This window comes from Phaseolus vulgaris, chromosome 7, assembly GCF_000499845.2.
Source record: "Phaseolus vulgaris cultivar G19833 chromosome 7, P. vulgaris v2.0, whole genome shotgun sequence".
Taxonomy (NCBI): Eukaryota; Viridiplantae; Streptophyta; class Magnoliopsida; order Fabales; family Fabaceae; genus Phaseolus; species Phaseolus vulgaris.
Genome location: NC_023753.2, coordinates 37,773,877 through 37,797,158, shown reverse-complemented (window position 1 = coordinate 37,797,158; position 23,282 = coordinate 37,773,877). Strand labels below are relative to the sequence as shown.

The 23,282-nt window shown below is 29.7% G+C and overlaps 2 protein-coding genes across 3 annotated transcripts; both read left to right on the top strand.

The window, feature by feature from the left end:
• Positions 1-13,597: 13,597 nt before the first annotated feature.
• On the top strand, positions 13,598-17,184 carry LOC137830597 (pentatricopeptide repeat-containing protein At3g49740). 2 transcript variants are annotated; one of them, XM_068638036.1, is made up of 3 exons: positions 13,619-14,182; positions 15,325-16,598; positions 16,698-17,184. In XM_068638036.1, exons 1-3 carry the CDS (start codon positions 13,707-13,709, stop codon positions 16,991-16,993), a joined length of 2,046 nt encoding a protein of 681 aa, XP_068494137.1. In that variant the 5' UTR covers positions 13,619-13,706; the 3' UTR covers positions 16,994-17,184. The 2 variants fall into 2 exon arrangements, with proteins under 2 accessions (XP_068494136.1, XP_068494137.1); XM_068638035.1 differs by having other exon boundaries at positions 13,598-14,182; positions 15,325-17,184.
• Positions 17,185-20,019: 2,835 nt separating this feature from the next.
• On the top strand, positions 20,020-23,057 carry LOC137830595 (chaperone protein dnaJ 6-like). Its single transcript, XM_068638034.1, has 8 exons — positions 20,020-20,292; positions 21,335-21,433; positions 21,517-21,618; positions 21,838-21,897; positions 21,973-22,079; positions 22,158-22,240; positions 22,485-22,575; positions 22,657-23,057. The coding sequence occupies exons 1-8, from the start codon at positions 20,071-20,073 to the stop codon at positions 22,862-22,864; spliced, it is 972 nt and encodes a 323-aa protein (XP_068494135.1). The 5' UTR covers positions 20,020-20,070; the 3' UTR covers positions 22,865-23,057.
• Positions 23,058-23,282: the final 225 nt, after the last annotated feature.

The window sequence follows — 23,282 nt, the reverse complement described above, 5'->3', positions numbered from 1 at the left end:
GTTCTTTTATGTTAACTACTGGTTGACAATTTGTCAAACACAATTTCTGACTTTTAATTTGGTTTAAACCCAGAACACCAGGAGGGACATAAGGTGTTTTAGGCCAGGGGTTCACTGTCCTTGTTCATGTAATGGGAATTAGCTTTTATAAATGTGATTCTGATTTAGGTATGATATGAAAAACTTTTAATATGATAATACCATATGAGTGGAGTCTTTGCTCTATAACATCAAAATTTAGTACTCAAACATTTTGCCTGTGGCTTTTCTGTTTTGCAATATAGGTTTCTGATGTCTAATTTTGTTTCTAGTATACTGTCAGAAACTACTCTGGTGCTATTTCTGGACAGTGTAATGTTTTAGCAGTATTGGTGGGGACTGGAATCTGCATGGCCTTGGTAATATTTACCATTCTGATTTCATTTTGGGGTTTGTATTGAAGAAGATGCCTTTAGCATCCATCATTTTCTTGTGTTTCCTGTGTGCACTACATACCTTCACTGTCTCCCATTTCTGAATCAATAATAGGGAGATACTATTCCATATCTTGTGTTTCTTATCACTTCCTTTGCCACTACCATTTTCATCCTTTTTCTGTTACCATTCACTTCAAATTTGATCCTAGATGTGAGGATAAACCATGTACTTCAATCATTTTAAGTTCAATAGTACTGATTCTGATACTTAGTTCAACTCTTCACTCCTTTAAACAACCCCTTATATTTTATCAAATTATACTGAGATTAGTTTATATATAAATTAAAAATTATTTATTTAGAACATGAAGTATTTTTACTATATATAAGTTAATTTAATTAATAAGAGATTTTTATTTTCTTTTTTCTTCTTCTAAAAGTACTTATACTTAAGTTTGTTTTCAAATTTTTATCATTTTTTGAAACAGTTTCGAGTGTTTGATTTCTTGTCATTATTTAGTCATTCACTGATAGACTGTGACTGGGTTGGGTTTTTAAAGGAGCCTTGAATCTCAAATGACAATTGTTTTTTTCACTTCTATAGTTTCTTCCTGCACATGCATGGAGTGTTGAAAATGTTTTATGTTTTAGATTTATTGATTATGTAATTAAAAATAAATTATGAATTATATAATTTGGAATATATATTTAAATTTAAAAATATGTTTCTAAATTATAGTGAATAATTTTTTTAATCTAAAAATATATTCTAAATTATAGTGAATATTATTTTAATCTAAAAATATATTCTAAATTTTTAAATTATGTAATCCAAAAATATATTTTGGATTGTATATAATTTGAAAACATATATTCTAAATTTTTAAATTATATAATCTAAAAATATATTTTGGACTGTATATAACTTGAAAATATAATTCTAAAATATTGGATTTGGTAATTTAAAATAAAATTTGGATTTGAAATGCGTTTTTGAATTGATAGATTTTTAGGTCGTATAATTTATAATTTTTATAACCTATACACAATTGAGAATTTTCCTATATGGAGATGTTATTAGAGAATTTTTATAATATTTTTTTATCTTTCTCGTATAGATTACATAATTAAAATAGTATTTTGAATTATATATTTTTGGAAGTATGAATTCTGATAATAGTTTTCAAATTATGTAATTCAGACATATATTTAAATCCAGACACTTTTTTTGACTTTTAAATTATATAATCTGGAAGCTAAAAAAATTTTTAAATTAATTTATAAACTAATTATATATATGAAAAATAAATGATTATGTAATTTAAAAGCTAATTTCAAATTTAAAAAATAAATTTTGTATTATAATTTTAAAAATATAAAAATTTATGGAGGTAATAGAAGAACATATGAGGTGTAGGAAGAAACAGTGTAGAAGAATGTGTGGAGAGTGAAAAGAAATTACATTCTCATGTAGGGCAAAGCTTAGTCCAAAACATATAGATAAATTTTTAGGAGTATTTCTTTTTACAACCCACATCTTTTTTCTGTACCCCTACATTTTTCAAAAACTCAAATAATTTTTGACAGTATAGTTTTGATGATTTTAAACCATGTTCTGTAAATAAAAGATGTTTCTGGAATTGAAAATTTAGAAGACAAAAAAATTATTTTAAAAAATTATTTTTTAAAACATATTTCTTTATTTCTGAAATGATAAATTCAAAATTCATAAAATATATTTTGAAAACGTTTTAAAAAGAATAATTCATGTCATTTTTTAAAAAGGTAAAATAATTATTTTAAAAATGATGGGTTCAGGGAAAAAAATTGTTGGAGTACATAAAGAAACACCTAATTTCTAAAACAATTTTAACATTTGATTATGATTTATTTCAGTTTTGTGAAATGTGATAATGTTTATGGGAACCATATATTTTTGTGACAGAATTTGTCATAAATATTTACTCTTTTGCATTTATCAGACTTTTAACCTTTTCTCCTGTTTGTCATTAAAGGTTTGACGTTACAAAATAACGATTTTTTTGTAATGTCATGCATATTTATGAAATATTATTAAAAATAATATTTTTTTCCTTAAAATTGATTATTTCTAAAATATTCATTAATTTAAAGTTAATTTTTTATTAATTTTCAAAATATTTAATTTCTTTGAACGGTCTATCTTTTTTCTTGAACTTAATTCATATTTTCACAAATAGGTTATTACAAGAGTTGTATTCTTATTATTAATTGTAATTTTTAATTAAAACATTGATTATGCATGTTTTTCAATAATTTTTTAAAATTATTCGCATGATTTTTTACTTATTCGATCTTTGGAAGCCAATAGGGTAGTGCATGAACACATTACCTCTAAAACATAATAAGAACACACTCACACAAAATGATATTAACCAAGATTATCACATTAATAACCACTAAGATCCACATATAAAAGCTCGTCTCAAAATAGTATAAACATAGCACAAAAGTAAATGACTTTTTTTTTCACCATCTTTAAAAATACTTTGATTTATGAACAATATTATCAAGAATGAGAATAAATTGAGATTGAATTTCTGAAATAGGAAAACAAATTGAGACGATGGTTTGGAAGATCTGATTTTATTAAGACTTCTAATTTTGATTTATCAAAAACGGGATAGATTGGACTGATTCATCTAGGGTTATTCATGTATAAAATAAATTGATAAGTTTACGGTTTTCTTTTCAAAGTTTTTAATTTTGTTTAGTTTATTTATTTATTTTAGACCTATTTATTTAATTGTGGTTATTCATATCATCTCTTAAAATAAAAATGTAAAAATAACAATAAAATTAAATCAAACTTTAATATATTAAATAAAATTTAATATCTAATATAGTAAATAAATATAATTCTATAATAAATCAAATGATATATAAAAAATTATTGTAAATTTTTTATATAAAATATTGAGAAACCATGGTTTAATAATATATACATGTATTCCAACTTTTTAACATTACAAATATCTCTTTCAGGTCTCAAATATCTAGTGTATATGTAAATTGTAGATAAAAGCTTTCATGTTAAACTTCATTATGTAATTCAAGATATCAACTAGACGGACATCTCAAGTAACAACAATCATCTGTTATCGCATAAAAAAAGTATTATTAAAAAAAAATACAAAAATATGGGAGACTAGATCGAACTCATATGTTAACAAAAAGGATAGATAGGTAGACTATATCTATTTATAAAGATTTATAAGAACAAAAAAGATGAAAGTTTATTATATCAATGAAAAAATTCTCTATGAAACAAATTTTAAATTAGTCAACTTATTAGCACACATATTCCCTTCAAGAAAAATATGAGTAATCCTAAACTTAATTTACCCACAGTAATTAAAACAAGCATTCTATAAGAAACATTTGTCTTAAGTGTATATGTATTTAATTTGTACTGTTTTTTACTAAAACAAAATAAATATTTAATTATAATAATTCTTTTATCAATATATTTAATAATGACAATAAATTTATATATTTAAAATGAAAGAATAACAATAAAATTAAATCAAACTTTAATATATTAAACAAAATTTAATATCTAATAAAGTAAATACATATCAATAATATTATAATAAATCAACTAATATATAAAAAAATATTGTAAATTTTTTTATATAAAATATTAAGAAACCATGGTTTAACATGTATTTCAACTTTTAAACTTTACAAATATCTCTTTCAATACAAGATCTCAAATATCTAGTGTATATGTATTTTGTAAACAAAAGCTTTTATGTTAGATATTACTATGCAACTTAAGATCTCAGCTAGGTTAACACTTCAAGTAACAACAACATGAAAAAAGTATTATTAAAAGAAAAAAAAAAGATATAAAAATACGGGTACTAGACCAAACCCATATGTTAACAAAAACTATACATAGACAGACTCTACATATTCATAAAGAATTTTAAGAATAGACAAGATGAAAGCCTATCATACCAATGAAAAAATTATCTATGAAAAAATTATCTATGAAAAAAATCCTAAATTAGTCAATTTATCATCACATGCATTTCCTTCACGAAAAGTATGAGTAACCTTAAATCTAATTTTCTCACAATAATTAAGACAAACATTTCATCTATTACGAAACATACAAGGAACATTTGTCCTAAGTGTATATGTATGTACTGTTTTTTACTAAAACAAAATAAATATTTAATTATACTAAATTTTTTTATCCATATATTTAATAATGATAATAAATTTATATATTTAAAATGATAACTAATTTAAATATTTAATAATGGTAATTAAACGTACCACTAGTTTATTAAGAAATTAAGGGCTTGTTACAGTTTCTTATTCCAAACAATTTCCTCTTTTTATTTTTTTCAGTTTTATATTAAATTTAAAAATAATAAGAAGCAAAATATTAAAATAAATATTATTAAAACCATAAGTAATTTTGAATAGCTTATAATAAAATCGTCTGTTTTTTTTATGATTAATAAATATGTAGATAATTTATGCTCTTTTCGTGTCTAAAAATTAAGTACATATTAAAAATAGTGATTCTAGTGTAGAACAATCTAGTAATTTTATTTTATAGTTTTTTTAATAAAAAAGTATAAGCTAATTTATATTTCACAATTGCAATTTTTTAAAGCAGTTAAATTTTATAAAAAAAACTGTTTATTTTGAATTATATTTTAAATTCATTTTAACTTTAGACTAATTAACAAACGCATGAAAAAATAGAATATTTTAAAAAAAAGTTATTCTTTAGGAGAATTTATAACAAAATTAGTTCCTAAATCACTCCTTTCTTTCTTTGTTTTATATAGAAATAATCACTATTTTTTTCTAACATGTAACAAAGACATCTAAAAATATATAGAGTGCATGACTAATTAAGCAAAAGGTTAATGTAATATTTTAATTCAAAATACTCGTTATTTTATAAATTTTGAAACTAGTCATAGAAAATAACGATTTTTTTTTAAAACTGATTAAAAGAAGTTAAAAAAGAGAAAATACTCCTCTCGTGTTCAATTTTGTAAAATAGGTGAAACTTTTTTATTAAATTGCACAAATTACTCCTTGAATTTAGTGAAATTACATAAATATCTGTTTTGTAACCTTTTCTTTAACTTAGGATTATACACAATAATATTTTCCAAACAATCGAAATACGTTAGTGTAATTTAAAATAGTGTTTTCTAAACCATTAAAGAAGGTAAAAATTGATTTAAAGAAGAAAAAAAAAGTATTCAATTTAATTTCAGAAAACCTCACATGTGTTCAGTGTAAAACTTTAACTTCTATGACACACAGGAGAGTTAAAATACAGAAAATAATACTTTTATTTCTCTCTCCCTCTCTTCTTAAACATTAATTAATTAAGAAGTGAAGTTTCATTAGAGAATAATTCTTTTATTTCTCTCTCCTCTTAAACATTAATTAATTAAGAAGTAAAGTTTCATTAAAATTTGTGTATAAACATAATGATTAAAATTTAACAGTAACTGTTATCTGAGTGAGAGTTGAGAGTTGATAAAAAGGACAAAAAAATGTGAAGTGTAGCATTCCATGTATAGAGAGAAGATGAATGAAACCGTAATGAGCCTTTATATCTATTTTAGCTGATCAACTTGTGTGCTCAAAAACAGATCCAAAACACAATTTTTGAATTCCATTAAAGAGTGTTTAGCTTCAAGAACAACTATGGAGAGAACCCAAAATCCAGAGCCACGTTACCCTAAACGTTCAACAAGTTCTCGAGGCATGTGGAATAGTTCTTCTCTAACCCTAAATTTCACAAAAAATGAAGTCCTCATTCCAGTCTCCAAACATGATCAAGGAACCCAATTTCCTTCAAGCTTAATAGAAATGGAAAAAGCACCACAACAAACCAGGTTGGTGTCTTGGCAACTTAACACTCTTCAATTTAAATGTCTTTTATTTTTTCAATGCCACCTTTTTTATTGTCTGATTGATTGATGTTTTATAGAGCATGTTGAATCCCCAATTGATTGAAGGTTAAGAAGTTTGATTTGAGTTTTTTTTTTTATATATAAGGATCGAAACACTCTTAAAGTTTCTAATCGGTTAATTTTTTTTTCCTCTTTAACTTTGAGCAGGATGGTTGCCTTAGAAGAAATTGACTTTGGATTTAAAGATCAGATTAAGCGAAAACGATATCGTAAACGAAATTTCAAGAAAACAACCTCTATTTATCGAGGAGTCACAAGGTACATGTTTCTTCTATATGAATTGTGTTTTTTTTTTCAAATATATAAGCTATTTTATGTTCTTGTTAATTAGAATTTTTGTTTTGATGACCACATAATTTTCATTTTGACATAGGTGTAAGGGACGTTTTGAATCCTTTGTATGGGATAAGGATCTCAAAACAACTGGAAAAAGAGGAAAGACAGGTTGAAATTTGGTAGCTTTTCACTTCTAATAATTTGTGTTTTGTTCTCAATTCTTACTAATGTTTTTGCCATGTTGTATATCTGGATCTTTATCAACTTCGGCAGTTTATATTGGTGAGTAAAAACAATTATCCTTTTGTATTTGGTTTTTGATTATTTACATGATTAATTTAATTTTCCGAGAGAGTGTTTTTTTATGGAAAAAAATAATAAATGTAAAGTATTTTAGGAATAATTCAATCTTATATATCATGAGATTGTAATGTCAAAATAACATTTAAAAAACATGTCTAAAATCTTATATCTTATCCTTTTAAAAAAGTGTAGGAGTGAAGAGTTTTTAGAGTGAAAGGGGATGAGATTAATACAAGATATATATATGTAAAAAGAATCTGAAAATAAGTGAAGGGTTGGAGAAATTTAGACTTCAATTGAGTATTTTTGTTGTTGGATGATGGAAGTTAGAGTTTCATAGTTGTTTAGGGTTTATGAGGTAAAAGAAGGAGTGTTGATGAGAAGAGTATACATTGAAAATCAAAATTTGTTAATTCCACTTAGACACCCCAAAAATAGTTGTCTTACTAAAACTTATGCTTAAAAGTTTCCTTTAAGATAATATTTGGTTCTATAATCCACAATTAACAATGTTTCATAGTTGATTGTGCATGTTAGTGTGACATGGTTGATATCATTTTTTAGCAAACCAGTTTCTACATAGTCAAATGATTCAAGTTTTATGGTGATTTGCCAACTTTTCCCCTTGTATTGAGCAAATTATTTTCCACTACATATATAACTTGGATCTCTTTAATTTATCAAAAGTTAATTATATATTTTTTGTAAGGTAATAAATTCAAACATTTTTTCTCATTTTGATTTGGATAATATGGAAATTTGGCAATTAATCTTGCTTAATTATATATGCAAATGATTTTGGTAGGTGGATTTAAGGATGAACTTGAAGCAGCAAGAGCTCACGATTTGATTGCCATTAAGATATGGGGCAAGTTTGCATACACAAATTTTCCAGTATGTGTTAAATTTATGCTTGTTTAATTAATACAAGAATATTTAGTTTGGATTATTGATTATTCAGTTATAGTACTTCAATTAACTTCATCTCATAATCATACTACGAATCGTAGGCGAATTTCTATTTGAAGGAGATCTCAGAAATGCAACAAATGAATCTAAGAGAATATATTCTTACAGTCAGAAGGTACACTTGCAATTATCTAATTATCTAATTCACAATTCCTTAATATACATGGCCAAATGTGTTTGCTTGAGATAAATTTTGGATTTTTTTTAATTCAAATGTCCTCCTGAGAAACTATGTAAAAATAGTTTTTTTTTCAAAAAAACAAACACACACATATCATTGTTATGTTTATATATATATATATATATATATATATATATATATATATATATGAAAATATTAAGTTGATAGAATATATTAAACTTCTCATATTTTCGCCTTTAAATTAAGTTAAAGGAAACATTCTTGCAAAAGTGCCTAAATTGATTTTATTTTAGTTTATACAATAAGTTTAAATCATTTTTTAATTCTAATTTTGCTATAAATATTTATATATATTTTTTTATCTAAATATGGTATAATAAATTATTCATACTTCATGCTTACAAAAAAAAATAGTTCAATGCTTGCTTATTGTATGCGTTTGAAGAAGAAAAAGTTACAAAAAAAAAAACATAATAAACTTTTTGAAAAATTGGTATTAACTATTGTAAGGGGACAAACTTTTCATGATTGCATCAAAATTTGACTATTTCAGGGGACAAACTTCAACTACTGCTACTGATGGCTCTAACACCTCCAGGTTTGTACATAACAATGTCTTCATTCTTTCTTAAGCTAAGAGATGTGTTGATGTCTGTGTATTTTTGCTGATAAAAAAATAGTTTCTTCATTTGCTATCTTCTTAACTTAAAATCTTGAATTTGGTCAAATATGTTCTGTGTTCTTAGCATTTAAATTTTTGTTAATGAATTACTTTGATGAGTTCAATTTTTAAAGTATTTATGTTGCATGCATGTATTTTATACATTTCAGTGCTAATGCTGGAACTTCACCTGAAGTGCAAGAAAACAGTGGTGATGCATTGATAAAGACTGAATCCAGCACAGTGCAATCAATGTGTGATGACATTGGTGAACAATCTCTAGCACCAACAACTTTGCAAAAGCAAGATGAGAATGTTCAGGAGAACAAGTATCTGTATGATGATGAGTATGCATGGTTAGATTTTGACCTAACTTCCCCTCTTTGGCCATGTGATTTTGGCAGCACACAGGTTGAGGAGCCTGCAAATGCTTTAGGCAATCGAAACCCAGCAGGAGCAGGAAATGGCAGTGTTGGTTCATTTGGGTCAAGTTCTGTGGAGTTCCCTGCAATGGAGAGTAATAATATTCAAGAACAAAACCTAGATGTTGCATCTGTTCATAGGTATGAGCCTCTCCAATGTGGATCTGCAACAAACACCCCAAATGAGAATATAGTTGCTGACAACGATTGGGATATAACCCAATATCTGAATCTCGATTTCTCTGACATGGATGATTAGGAAATTACTCATGATGATTAAAACCCTTTAGTATTTTGTTTTGAACATGTTCTGTCACATTGTACTTTAAAACCCTAAACTCAATATCTGAATCTTCTTCTTTTTCCTTATACTTATATAATTTATCATATTTATCTCTTAAGAACCTGTGGAAAGCATATATTATCATTTTAAATTATGCCAAATTGGTTGAAGGTTGCATGGATTTGGTTACTATTGCCATATCAATACACTAAAATTTTAAACAGATCCAATGATTAATGCTACTTTTATTAACATTCCATTTATGGATTTCAGAAACTTTGAAAGGTTTTGTATCAGTTATAGAACAAGTAAAGAACCTAAATATAATTAAGGTACTTAAACTTTTAGTAAAAAACTATGTTTATGTTGACCTTCTATAGTGTATGCATACTTGTATTGGATTTTATAGATATTTCAATGTTGTTTGGATCTTAATAGCAACTTTATTTTGTAAAGAATTAAAGCATTTCTAAAGTGTTTTTTAATTTAATTTATTTTTTGCCAACAAAAATTTAACTTGTATTGGATAAACAGTGCCCTTGCAAGAATTCTTACACTTCGCCAGTGCATGCACATGTTTTCTTTTCAATTTTCTGAACATGACTGAGGAATATGCTTCTCACACATATTTCTGCAAAACAAATAGATGAGAAAAGCTCTATAACAAATTATCAATTTTTAACCAATTATTTTTTATCAATTATATTTTATTAGAGTTGAAATATTTCTAAAATGTTATATATATATTTTCTTTTACTGATAATATTTGTGTTAATCAAACCACATTTATACAGTGCAAAATTCAAAGGGTGGGTTATTACAGTACATTGTAATATGGAAAGCTTGTTTGAATGGTTTTTTGAAGGCTTATAGAGTTGTATTTTAGAATTGTATTAAGTGTGTTATATGAATGTGTGGATATGAAATGTTTACACTTTTTGTATAATAAAGTTTGAGGTATTTCTTAAATATTTTTATTTTTTATTTATTTTTGTTGATAAAAAAAAATGCATGGAGGAGAGAGTTGATTAACTCTATAAAAAAATTGTATAGTGATTGAAGCATACATCTCTTAATATTTGGTTTTATTAAATATGTTTTTCTTGATAAAAAAATATTCTTTTTCTAGTGCACCTCTAATAGATATGTTCTTTGTTACAATGTCTTTTATATTTAGATTAAAATCTAGTATAATATCTTCATTTTTATTTAACAACAAACAACAATATACAAATATGATTACTAATCTATATAGAAAAGATCATGGGGAAGATCTATAAATCTAGAAAAGGTGGTTTATATTATATCCTAATTAGAACAACACTATAATAAATAGTATATATATAACCAAAAGATTTTCCTACATGAAAAAAACAGCAGCTTACAAATGGAAAAGATAATCCAAAACACCATATCAGGGCTTAGGGCTTGTGTGTGGCTAGGGTTCCAAAGTTTATCAATTTTCAATGGAACAAGTTTTTGAGACCAAGCTTCAACTGCATGTTGGAAGATCCATAGCAACTTTTTTTTTGTGGGATTTAAGTTTAGATCACATAGAAGCACGATAAAATATATACACTTTTTATTTTATTTGGACTCTTTTGGGCCTTCTATGTTTTGGGCTGACCTACACGTCCTCTTTTTTTTTCTTCTTTTTATACCCTTCCTTTTCTCATGTAACACATAATACACAATAATATTTTCCATTTGTTCTCTTACGCTTCTTTTCTTTTCACTGCTGCATCAATCTTGCTAGGGTTTCTCTTCTCAAGCTTTTGTGTTCTCTGTGTTCTTGATTTTCAATTAAGGAGATCAACACCTATTCTGTTACTTCTCCACAATTGTGTGCCTTTTTTTTTCTTTATCGTAAGAAAAATTAAATGAATTTGATCAACTTAGCAAATAGCAAATGAAATTAAATGGGTCTACTTCAGATGATCCAACTCTTATACAACATAATAATGATGTTAAAAAAAAGTATCTTTTCATCTAAATTTTTAATGAAATATATACACACCAAAGATATTTTCACAAAAGACATTTTTGATGTGATCCAAAATCAAACATTTGTTTCTCAAAGTGTCATTAGACATATTTTGGAAGGTCACACCACTTGTTTTCTCTTTTCTTCTGCGCCTTATTCTCCTTCCTTTTCAATGATAGACATGGATAAGAAAAGACTGAATGATAAGCTTCAAACCATATATACTCATGGATTTTCAAGATTCACATAATGTTCCTTTAACGTTCTCTTTCATCTCACACTGATATATATCAAATACATGGTAACCTTTACACTCATTTTTCTGACACAAACTATACCAGTTTCAGGAAAAATTGATTGTGGATTGTTATATTGGTGAGTTTTGAAGGAATCGATTGATACTCATGTGTATAACATAGATTCATTGTTTTCAATATATCATATCACACTAGGATGAGGTTGGTCCTCTCAATGAATTATTGTTGACGATGTTTGGCGTTAGGATTTACGATATAGCCACATTCGTAAATGTTATTTATAAATGCGGCTTTGGTAATAGCCGCATTTCCTAAACCTCTAAACCTTCACCCCTCATTCAGAAGAATATACAAATGCGGCTATGTGAAATAGCCGCACATATAAATAGTATTTACAAATGTGACTATATATACTTATAAATAGTATTTACAAATGTGACTATATAGTTGTATGTGTATCTCTCTGATTTACGAATGTGTATTGATCAAATGTGACTCTATAGCCGCATTTGTAAATGTAAAATAACCGCACTTATTTAGCATTTATGCGCTAGTGTTTGTTTGACTTGGAGATGAGAATTCCTAAAGATACCAATAAAGAAATAAATCTTATTGAGAATTTACTCATTGCATTGAGAAACAAAAAATTGAGTGTAAAAAATCATATTTTTCAATATGTTTATTGACAATCTCTTTTATAAACATTGAATCTATATTGTTGTCATTCATGAGCTTTATGTTAGTTTTACTTAGCATAAAATGCTTTTCTGAATTTTAAGTTAGGAGGTGAGGTTTTTGATTTTTGTATAAAGATTAAGAAATTTCTGAAAAATTCAATTTTTTTTTTTTTTTTTTTGTGATAAAAAAAATTAATGTCACAAAAGCTCCTAACTTAGTCCATGAACTCATGAAACATTACACTCAAGTCATAAGAAAATGGATGAATGCATTAAAAAGAAGTTCAATATGAGAGATTGTTAGTAGATCAATAGACAAAATTGTTATAGGTGCATATTTCCAATGATACATAAGGTGAATGAGACCATAGAAAAATATAAAGGGAGATTGTATATAAAAGAATACAATTTGAGTTGTTTTTCTTTGGCAAATCATTTCAATTAGGAATTACACTATTTTTGCATGTGAAAAGATGTCATTCTTTACGAAGATTTATCTATCATATATGAGCTTATGTAGTTAATATGGTATAAGCTAGTTTATGCACGATTTAAGAAAAGACATATGAAGTGGTTAAAAAAATCAATGCTTAAAATGAACCCATGGAGATAGTTACTATTTAGAAAAGAAAACACTTTAATCTTTTGTTAAAATATTTTAAAATTATTAATACTATTTAAAATTTTAAATGCAGGTGTATACATACAATATTAGCTTAAAGAAAAAATTTATATTATCCACCTAAATTTTTTATTTTAAATGCAAAAATAATGTTGTGACACTTAAATATTATTTGTTCAACGGGTTTGAAATCTAGAGAACGATGGCTCCTGCTTCCACTTTCGATCGATCATTGATACTCAAAACTCTACCACGTTTTCCTCCTCTCGGTCGTCTGTCTGGCTTCACGGTCGGGGTGGTACTTGCAGAAGACACTCCAACTCTCAAATCAGTCTGAGAGTTAACACTCAGATGTTAGAGTACAGTAGATAATAATTTATATTTTTCTTTAAAATACGTGTTATTTATATTACCTTAATAATTTTTATTAGTGAGTCGGATTAGGAAATTAATCCGTCGATCACTTTGCTTCCTACAATGATTAGGTAATTAGTTGTTTAGGTAATTAGTTGTTCCGAGCATCCGCCGACTTTTGTCAGGTTGCACCAATACATTATTTAATCCAAAAAAAATTATATAAAATTTCATATTTTTGAAAAACATTAATCTGAAGAGTTTGCATGTAGAAAGTGTTTGGTTTTTGTTACACTTTGTTTTGATCTTCTTCAGTGTTTCTTCTCCAAAACAAATGACAAATGAAAGGTCTGCTGAAGCTGAACCAGATGCTAACAGACCTCACTCGCTCCAACCACCACACCCAATCCCTCACCCTCTTCGTCCTCGCCCACTCCTCCTTCACACCCGACCACTACACCCTCTCCGCCGCTCTCACCGCCGCCGCCAACGCGCGCTACGTCACCTTCGGCGCCCAGCTCCACGCCCACGCCGTCCGAACTGGGCTCTGGGCGCACTCCCATGTCGCCAACTCCCTCCTCTCGCTCTACGCCAAGGCCCAGGACCTCGCCTCCGTCGAACGCGCGTTCACAGAAATCCGTTGCCCCGACGTGTATTCGTGGACCACGCTGCTCTCCGCCTGCGCCAAACTGGCCCCTGTTACGCACGCCCTTCAACTGTTCGATGAAATTCCCAAGCGACACGTGGCGGTCTGGAACGCTGTCATTACCGGGTGTGCGGACAAGGGCCATGAAGGTCTTGCTTTTAACTTGTTCAGGTGATCAAAGTCGGGAAAATAAGTAATATCAATACTTTTAGCTGGAAAATATATAAGTAATATCATAATATGCTAGAGGGCTTATAAAAACAGAGGTTATTATTCTACTTGGATCATATTTTTTTAAAAAAATTACAGATTTTACTCTAATTGTAAGATTTCATATGAAGCTACTCTTCTATACTTTATTTATTTATTTACATTTCATTCTTTTACAATTTTAAATTTTAATGTAATTATTGATATCTATTTTATTGTTAAGACTTGACTTGTTGGAAAGTATTGTAAACAGTGAAATTAGAACACAGAGTCATTAAGTAAGATGCCAAACCACCAATTTTTTTATTTAAAAATAAATCAGCAAATAGTAGATGGTGTATTAAAAAAGGTGTGTTGGAGAGTGTATTACTCACCTTTTCTCAATGATATACTTAGTTTGATAGTATAACATTTTTACACTCATTCTACTTGTCATGTTTGATAAGCTTTTTTTACTGTAACAAATATTAGAGTCATGCTATAATTATTTTTTTATTGGTTGAATTATAATTTTTTATACTTAAAATGCATACAAGTTAAACTTCCTATGAAATTAACAAGTGATATTTCATCACATTCATTATTTGCTAGATTGAACTCCTCCAAATAACAAAAATGTAAATAATATTAATTATTGATGAGAAAATTGCCAGTAGATATTACGTGCACATACATAATAAACCATGAATGTGTTGAAATATAAACAATTCATTTTCTCATTAACAGCTACAATTATTTACTTTTTTTCTTACCCACTTTAGGTGTCATTGCAGTTTAGCTTTTTCTGTCAACCATTATCCTCTTAATTATCACCAAACGTGTGGATCAACTTGCACATAATTGTTCCAGCGTAGTCAGTTGAATTTAACCCTAAGTATGCAACTATATTAAATACTTGGAGGGAGAGTTTAGTTGCGCATAACAGTCCTACTGACTTGGTAGGATGGCCTCGCTCATAGAACATCTCTATTGCCTTATATAAAGAAAAATATTCCTCCTTAATAATGTTTTTTTCTCATTTTTATTTAAAAAGGTTTAAATTGGAAAAAGTGAATGTATGTGGCATTCCGTGATATTATTTGACTGGAAATATTTTGTTTCAGGGACATGCAAAAGATGGGAATTAAGGCTGATAAGTACACTTTTGCCACCATGTTGAGTTTGTGCTCTTTGGAGCTTTTGGATTATGGAAGGCACGTGCATTCGGTGGTTATCAAAAGTGGGATTTTGGATTGGACTTCTGTGGTTAATTCTTTGATCACTATGTATTTTAAGTGTGGGTGTGTTGTGGATGCTTGTGAGGTGTTTGAGGAAGCAGAAGAAGGTGGCAAGTGTGATTATGTTACTTATAATGCAATGATAGATGGTTTTGCAAGTGAGGAGAGAAGTGAGGATGCATTTTTGATGTTTAAAGACATGCAAAAGGGTTGTTATGGTCCAACGGAGGTTACCTTTGTGAGTGTCATGAGTTCATGTTCGTGTTTAAGAGCTGGTTGTCAAGCGCAGGCTCAAGCTACCAAGATGGGCCTTGTTGATTGTGTTGCTGTGAACAATGCAATGATGACAATGTATTCTGGGTCTGGGGAGGTTTATGAGGTTCGAGATATTTTTGAGCGAATGGAAGAAAGGGATGTTGTTTCGTGGAACATAATGGTTTCAATGCTTTTACAAGAGAATCTCGAGGAAGAAGCAATTTTGAGCTATTTGAAAATGAGGAGGGAAGGAATTGAGCCAGACGAGTTTACTTATGGAAGTTTGCTGGTTGCTACAGATTCTTTGCAAGTTGTGGAGATGATCCACTCCCTTCTATGCAAAAGTGGGCTTGTGAAAATTGAAGTTTTGAATGTGTTAGTTTCTGCATACTGCAGACATGGGAAAATAAAGTGTGCATTTCAAATCTTCTCTGGTGTTCCCTATAAAAATTTGATATCTTGGAACAGTATCATATCTGGGTTTTTTATGAATGGACATCCGTTACAAGGGTTAGAACAATTCTCTGCATTACTTCGTTCACAAATCAAACCAAATGCCTATTCCCTCAGTCTTGTTTTGAGCATTTATTCTAGTATGTCAGCCATGAGTCGTGGGAAACAGCTTCATGGTTACATACTAAGACATGAATTTTCTTCAGAAGTTTCTTTGGGTAATGCCTTGGTCACAATGTATGCCAAATGTGGATCTTTAGATTGGGCTTTGAGGGTATTTGATGCAATGGTGGAAAGAGATACAATCTCTTGGAATGCTATAATATCTGCATATGCACAACATGGACGAGGGAAAGAAGCTGTGTCCTGTTTTGAGGCAATGCAGACCACACCTGGAATCAAACCAGACCAGGCTACTTTTACTTCAGTTCTTTCTGCTTGCAGCCATGCAGGTTTGGTCGATGATGGAGCCTCTATTTTTTATACAATGGTGAAAGTTTATGGAATTTTGCCAAGTGTGGATCACTTTTCTTGCTTGGTTGATCTGCTAGGTCGCAGTGGATACCTTGATGAGGCAGAGACAGTTATTAAAAATGGATACTTGGGAGCACATTCTAATATGTGCTGGTCAATGTTTAGTGCTTGTGCAGCTCATGGTAATTTAAAGCTAGGAAGAAAAGTTGCCAGACTTCTTCTGGAAAGAGACAATGACAACCCATCAGTTCATGTGCTTTTATCAAATATCTGTGCAGCAGCAGGTCAGTGGGAAGAAGCAGCTATTCTTAGAGATATGATGAGAGAGTTCGGAACAACAAAGCAGCCTGGCTGCAGTTGGATCAGAACCTAAGACTTACTGGTTATATGTACTTGTAAATGTATAAGAACGAACTTAATGTGATGGTGTTATAAATCTAACTGCCAGTCCCTATAAATAGGAACTGCTTCTTTGTAAAAACACTAGACACATGTAAAATTGTAAATCTCTCTTCTAATTGCATACCTGTGGAACCTAGCTTGTGGGGTTCCCATTTTCTGTAAGTCTTCGTGTGATGCACCTAGGCTCCTTCTTCTTCTCCATTTCTGTCACGACTCTTTTTCTCTGCGATCTTTGTTTTCTTACTGGATTTCTCCCTCTCTGTTCTCGGTGTTCCTCTATCAGATGGAGATCCTACACAGATTTCAATATTTTAATAAACTTGGCCATAGAGTATGATGTGATATGCAAGATAAGTGGAATTCTATTCTAGCAGAAAATTTACTATATGTAGTTTCCAATAATTATATTCTCCAAATGAAGGTAAAAAATGGCCAAAGTTTGGGTATTTTCTACCTAAAGACAGTTCTTAGAGGAGCTGAAAGCAAGATGAGTTTGTCTATGTCTTCCAGGCAACAATAAAGGTACATGTCATTGATTATGAATTTATTCTTCTGTGTTCTTTGGTCTTCTTTTTGGTATATCTTTATTGGGAAATAGACATGAACACTAAAGATGGAATTATTGTGATTACTGTACAAAATACCATACTGTGATGGAAATATGCCTACTTCTTTTTCTCAATTACAAGTTATTTTCAACAATCATTCATTCTATTGTTATTGTGATTTTTAATAGACTGTCTGGTGGTATTCATTTGTGTTTTGTAATATACAATAATAGGTCAATGGGTGATATTGAGGAGTTGGAAGCAAACCCACAAGGGATCAAACTTAGGAAAATGTTCCGATTGATCTGTACAAGGGTAATGCGATCTGGTAAAAACATTGTGATGAACAAGAACCTTTTGTAGGGTAAAGGGTTTCAGCTTGATGTCCGGAGTAACTTCCCTTTGCAGAGTATTCTGTTCAATTCTTTGTTTAGATCCTAAACTTGACTCGCACCAAAACAAGGATATTCTTGTAACTCCAAATCAATCAATCAATCCTTGATCTAGATGTAGGTTTCACTGTTAGAAAAGAGAAATAAAATTTTGAATGTGTGAGTTTAAGTCCAGGTTATAATTTGGAGATCATTCAGTTATATCTATGAATAAAGATTCTGCATATTAATATAGGCAATTTTTTTTCTTGTATTGCTCAAGAGTTATCTTGATACCTATTTTTCTTTTTTTCTAAATGCTTGTGGGAGAACTAAATGAAACAAGAGCCTACAGTAAATGGGCACACAGAACATATCAGAAACCAAGCCACCAATTAGTCCCTCAAGAAGACGGGTAAGTTTATCTGAAGGTTTAGTTACACCTAATTTAGGAATACTAAATGTTTAAATTTTCAAAGAGATAATCGAATATGCAATTGGAAACATGACTATGTCCACGACCCTGTCCATCAAATGTTTAAATTATCTACACAAAAAGAGGAGAGGCAGTAGGAGAAGCAAGAGTACCATGACTCTGTCCATCAGGGTCAGAGACAATCCAGAAGCTCCGACAAATTGGGTATGGACCCTGCTTTTTTAGTCAGTCACAATGAAAGTCTGACAATGGGTTCATTCATAGTATGTAAGATTTTGACATATACATCATTTTTATACAGCTTGTTTTCTTTTAAACAGGAGAACTTTCAGCTGCTGAGTGGCAAAGAGTCGAGGTCAGGTTTAAGACACTTGTGAATCTCAGTTATGATGCAATGTCACTCTCTCAAGAGTCTCGAGCTTGAGGCTGTGACTGTTGAGGAGAGGATTAAGGATGCCAAGAATATAACTATGGTTGCTAAGGATGTAGTTGCTTTCTTGAAGCAGTACATGTGCACTATGATGGAAGGCATGGTAGTTTTGGAGCACTAGTTAGGCTCCTGCACTAAAAGCAGGAAGCGTGGACATCAACACTATCAACGATCATATGGACAATCAATCCTTAGATGATGAAGCTTGACCAAGTCCTTTTTTTCTCTCTCCTTTTATATTGGTTTCTTGTGTATTTGACACTTGTAATCTAGTCTGCATGAAGATTAATAATTGGATGAGGATGAGTGAATTATTGTGACAATAAACTTTCATTGATCTCTATATCATTCTTATTGTTATTTTGTATAATTTAATTTATATGTCCATGTTATATAAGAACAATAAACTTTTCAAAATTATAGTAAGCAACAGTTAAACTGATGCTAATTTCATGAACCCAAAGTTAACATTGTTTTGATTGACATTAAGATTAATATTTTTGAAATAGGCATAGATCAACATTAAATGGTTGATGATATAGTTTCAACCAAATTAGTTTCCGTCAGGGTTGATTATGCTAAAGTTGGATGTAATAAAAACATGTTGTAATTTAAACTTTTGTGTGATGATAATGGATTTTTCTTGTTGTGAATTTAAAGAAATTAATATATGGTATGCTCTCTTATCCAAACAGGTAAAATACTTTTAGAAACTATTTAGTAAAAGAGACTCAGAATAAAGTCAACTAAATAAACTAGGAAGTGGTAATAGTTTTCTTCTTTTCTCTTACTCCTATGTGCATGCAGGTGCATAGTCTAATTTTCCTTTTTCAGTTATTTATTAACAATTTAAAAAAAGTAACCTGTTGACTAAATAAAATGGTGAGATTGGGGTAAAAAAATATTAAAACCATTATAAACGTGGTTCAAATCAGTTTTAAAAAGTTAATAAATTATAATTTGAACTTAAAAAAAAATTAAAACTTATTATTATTACTAAACACTGATGTATATTATTAAAATTTTAGTTTAAATACTATACATATATTTTACTTAAACTTTTACATGTATTTCAAAAATTAAATCTTATAATTTATATATATTTTTTAATCTTTTGCATTATAATATTATAATACATATTTTTTTTAATTATTAAAACAAATGTATTAATTGCAATTGGGTTTATTTAGATAGGATAGAACATTACATAAAATAGGTTTCCAGAAGAATCTGACGGCGGGAAAACACTGAACCCATAAGAGAATGGCGGGAACAACTAAATCCCCATATTTATTATTTTCTTTAATTTTTAGTTATTTTTTTTTCTTTATTAATACCTATAAAATTCATTTAAACTCAAATCACAGCCGAATCAATATCATAAAATTAGAAAAGAAGATGGGAAAGAAGAAGAGAAGTAGGGTTTCAGATGATGATGAATTCGAAACCCACTCTTCTGATCACAACGAAAACACCCTCTATCAGGTACTTTACATTATCTTAATATTTTAATTTCAATTTCAATTTGTACCTTAGTAATTTGCATTATTACACCCATTTTTTCTTATTTTTTTTCATCTTACATGAGTAGCAATAAGTTTTTTTTTTTTTTAAAGTTAGTCGCATAGTCTTGTTTGGATGCAGTTCTTAACCGTCTGGGTAGTGTTTGATGGCGGTTTGTGTTATAAATTTTACATTTTTTTGTGAGTATTTGGATTGAATCTTTGATGAGAGATTGTCCTGGTGTGAATCTTGTTTGTATTAGAAGTGAATAAAGATTGAATTTAATGTTGTTAGTTGAAAAACCATTGTAACATATTTCTTTCTCAATAGTTTCATACTCATTTATCCATGGAGTTCCACTTCCACACAACAATATTGATTTTACTGGTCTGTGTTGGTCTGAGTGGAAGAACATGGGATTATTAGGCATGTAGTTGTGGTCCTGAACTAAGTTTCAGATAATAGTCTCTTACATTTTTTGTGAGGATATACCAGGAATCATGGAAAGATGCTAGCAACACACTCTTAAATTCTCTCTGGTATTGGCTGAAGTTTATTGAAAATCACAATTCTGTGGGTCTCATTTTGTATTTAAAGAGTCTCACTATTTACATAGTATCAGTACATTTTAAAGAGTAATGGTGAGTGTGAATGAAGTTCACTCATGAATTCTGCACTTTTTGATAACTTTTATACAATTGTAAGAGGATTTAGAAAGTATGTTACTAGCAATCTTTGAAAAATAATTACCTGACTGTCCCTTGATATAGGAATTCAGGGATCACAGCCACACAATCATGTTCATTTTTCTCTTCCTTTTTTGTCATTCCCTTTAGTATAGACAATTGGTTTGATGTCTTTGGGATGAGTGAATGATGTTTCCTATCTAATCATTTTTACAAAAGGAGAAATAAGCATTTGACCTACTTAAGCGTATGGGCATTCTTCTAATTAGTGTTATATTCTTGGTGCCAATGAACAAAGATGTTTTGGTTAGTGACCTTTTGCTTGATTTTTCTGTTAGGTTCTCAATGTGGAGAGAACAGCATCTCAACAGGAAATAAAGAAGGCATATCACAAGTTGGCATTGAAGCTGCATCCTGATAAGAACCCTGGTGATGAGGTGTTTTGTCTAGCCTTTCCTGCTGCCCTAACTGATTTATTAAAATGATAGATATTTTTGCTGTAATTGCTCATCTTTTGCAGGAAGCTAAATCTAAGTTTCAGCAATTGCAACATGTTATCTCAATTCTTGGGGATGAAGAAAAGCGGGCTGTTTATGATCAGACTGGTTGTATTGATGATGCTGTAAGTGTTTCAGTAAAGTTATAATATAATTGATTTGTAATTTACAACGTCTGGATACGTTGTTGATATGTATGACTTCTAACTCATTGGAGGAAATTGTTCTCATTATAACAATACCACTGTAAAACACTACAACAAAATGTAAGACTGGAATTCAGGATACTTAAGCATTGCTCTGGATATTTACAACTCAGTTTCTTACTTATTTCTGAAAAACAGGAGCTTGCAGGGGATGTTGTTCAGAATCTCAAAGAATATTTCAGAGCAATGTACAAGAAGGTACATGTTTTATTATATGATCCCTTTCTTCCTTATGTATGTTTTCATCTGTAGTTTTGTAATACTTGCCAATAGGTCACTGAAGCTGATATTGAGGACTTTGAAGCAAACTATAGGGGATCTGACTCTGAGAAAAAGGATTTGATTGACCTCTACACGAAGTACAAGGGAAAAATGAACAGGTAAAAACATTTTGATAAGCAATAATGTTTTGTTGAGTAAAGGATTTCAGCTTGATATCTGGTAACTTCCCTTTGCAGGTTATTCTGTTCAATGCTTTGTTCTGATCCTAAACTTGATTCACACCGATTCAAGGATATTCTTGATGAGACTATAGCTGCTGGTAAGAATATCATTACTTATTTTTGCCAAAATTTATACTAGACGTCTGATATAGACGTGGGTTTCACTGAAAAAAGAATTGTATTGAATTTGAATATTTGGGATGGATCTTGAAGTTGATGAGATAGTGGGAGACCATGCAGTTACCTTTAAAGCTGGGAGATTTAGCATATTAATACAGACAAATATTTTGCTTAGGTTGTTCAATTTCCTTGATGCGTGTTCTCCTCTCTTTGTTTATGTAGGAGAACTAAAGGAAACAAAAGCCTACAAGAAATGGGCAAAGAAAATATCAGAAACCAAGCCACCTACTAGTCCCTTAAGAAGGCAGGCAAAGTAAGTTTTATCAGCAGGGTTTGATTTAACTTATTCTGTTGCGCTGTAACTTAGGCATACTGATGTTTAAATCTTGTACAGATCATCAAAGAAACAATCAGAAACAGATCTGTGTGCTATCATATCACAGCGTAGACATGAGAGGAAAGACCGCTTTGATTCCATGTTCTCATCTCTAGTTTCAAAGTATGGTGGGGGTCAAATGCCAGAACCCTCTGAAGAGGAATTTGAAGCTGCACAGAGAAAATTGGAAAAGCGTAGATCCTCAAAAAAGTCAAAGCAAAGATAACCAACTCATTGTTAGTGAAAATTCTTCTTTTCTGCTGAAGGATAGTTATTTTTGTGACTGGTACTGTCAATGTTGAAACAGCAGGGACTTCCTAAAAGTGTCAGGCTTTTATGCTTATCGTCTATCAATTTTCTCAGTTCCTTTTTATTGTTTTGAAGCTTCAATACCTATTTTGATTACAGTTTGCCTTAAATCCATTGCCATCTTCAACATTCTCAGTAAATTTTATGCATTAAAACAAGAGGGTGTAAAAGCTAGTTTCTGACTTGGTACCCCGGGATAATGTGGTGAGGTATGACATGGTGACTGTTTCATGATATGACATTGCATTTTCTGGAATATTATAACTGGAATGATACTCTTAGACATATCTAAAATAAATTGTGTTTTGTTGGAAAGAGAAAAATGCTAGAATTTT

Bases quoted from the DNA above. Each gene is read 5' to 3' on its own strand.
- LOC137830597 (XM_068638035.1), top strand. From the start codon at position 13,707: ATGAAAGGTCTGCTGAAGCTGAACCAGATGCTAACAGACCTCACTCGC. The intron at 14,183-15,324 runs GTGATCAAAGTC...ATTTTGTTTCAG, and splicing joins CTTGCTTTTAACTTGTTCAG to GGACATGCAAAAGATGGGAA.
- LOC137830595 (XM_068638034.1), top strand. From the start codon at position 20,071: ATGGCGGGAACAACTAAATCCCCATATTTATTATTTTCTTTAATTTTT. The intron at 21,434-21,516 runs GTGTTTTGTCTA...CATCTTTTGCAG, and splicing joins ATAAGAACCCTGGTGATGAG to GAAGCTAAATCTAAGTTTCA. The intron at 22,241-22,484 runs GTAAGAATATCA...TTGTTTATGTAG, and splicing joins TGATGAGACTATAGCTGCTG to GAGAACTAAAGGAAACAAAA.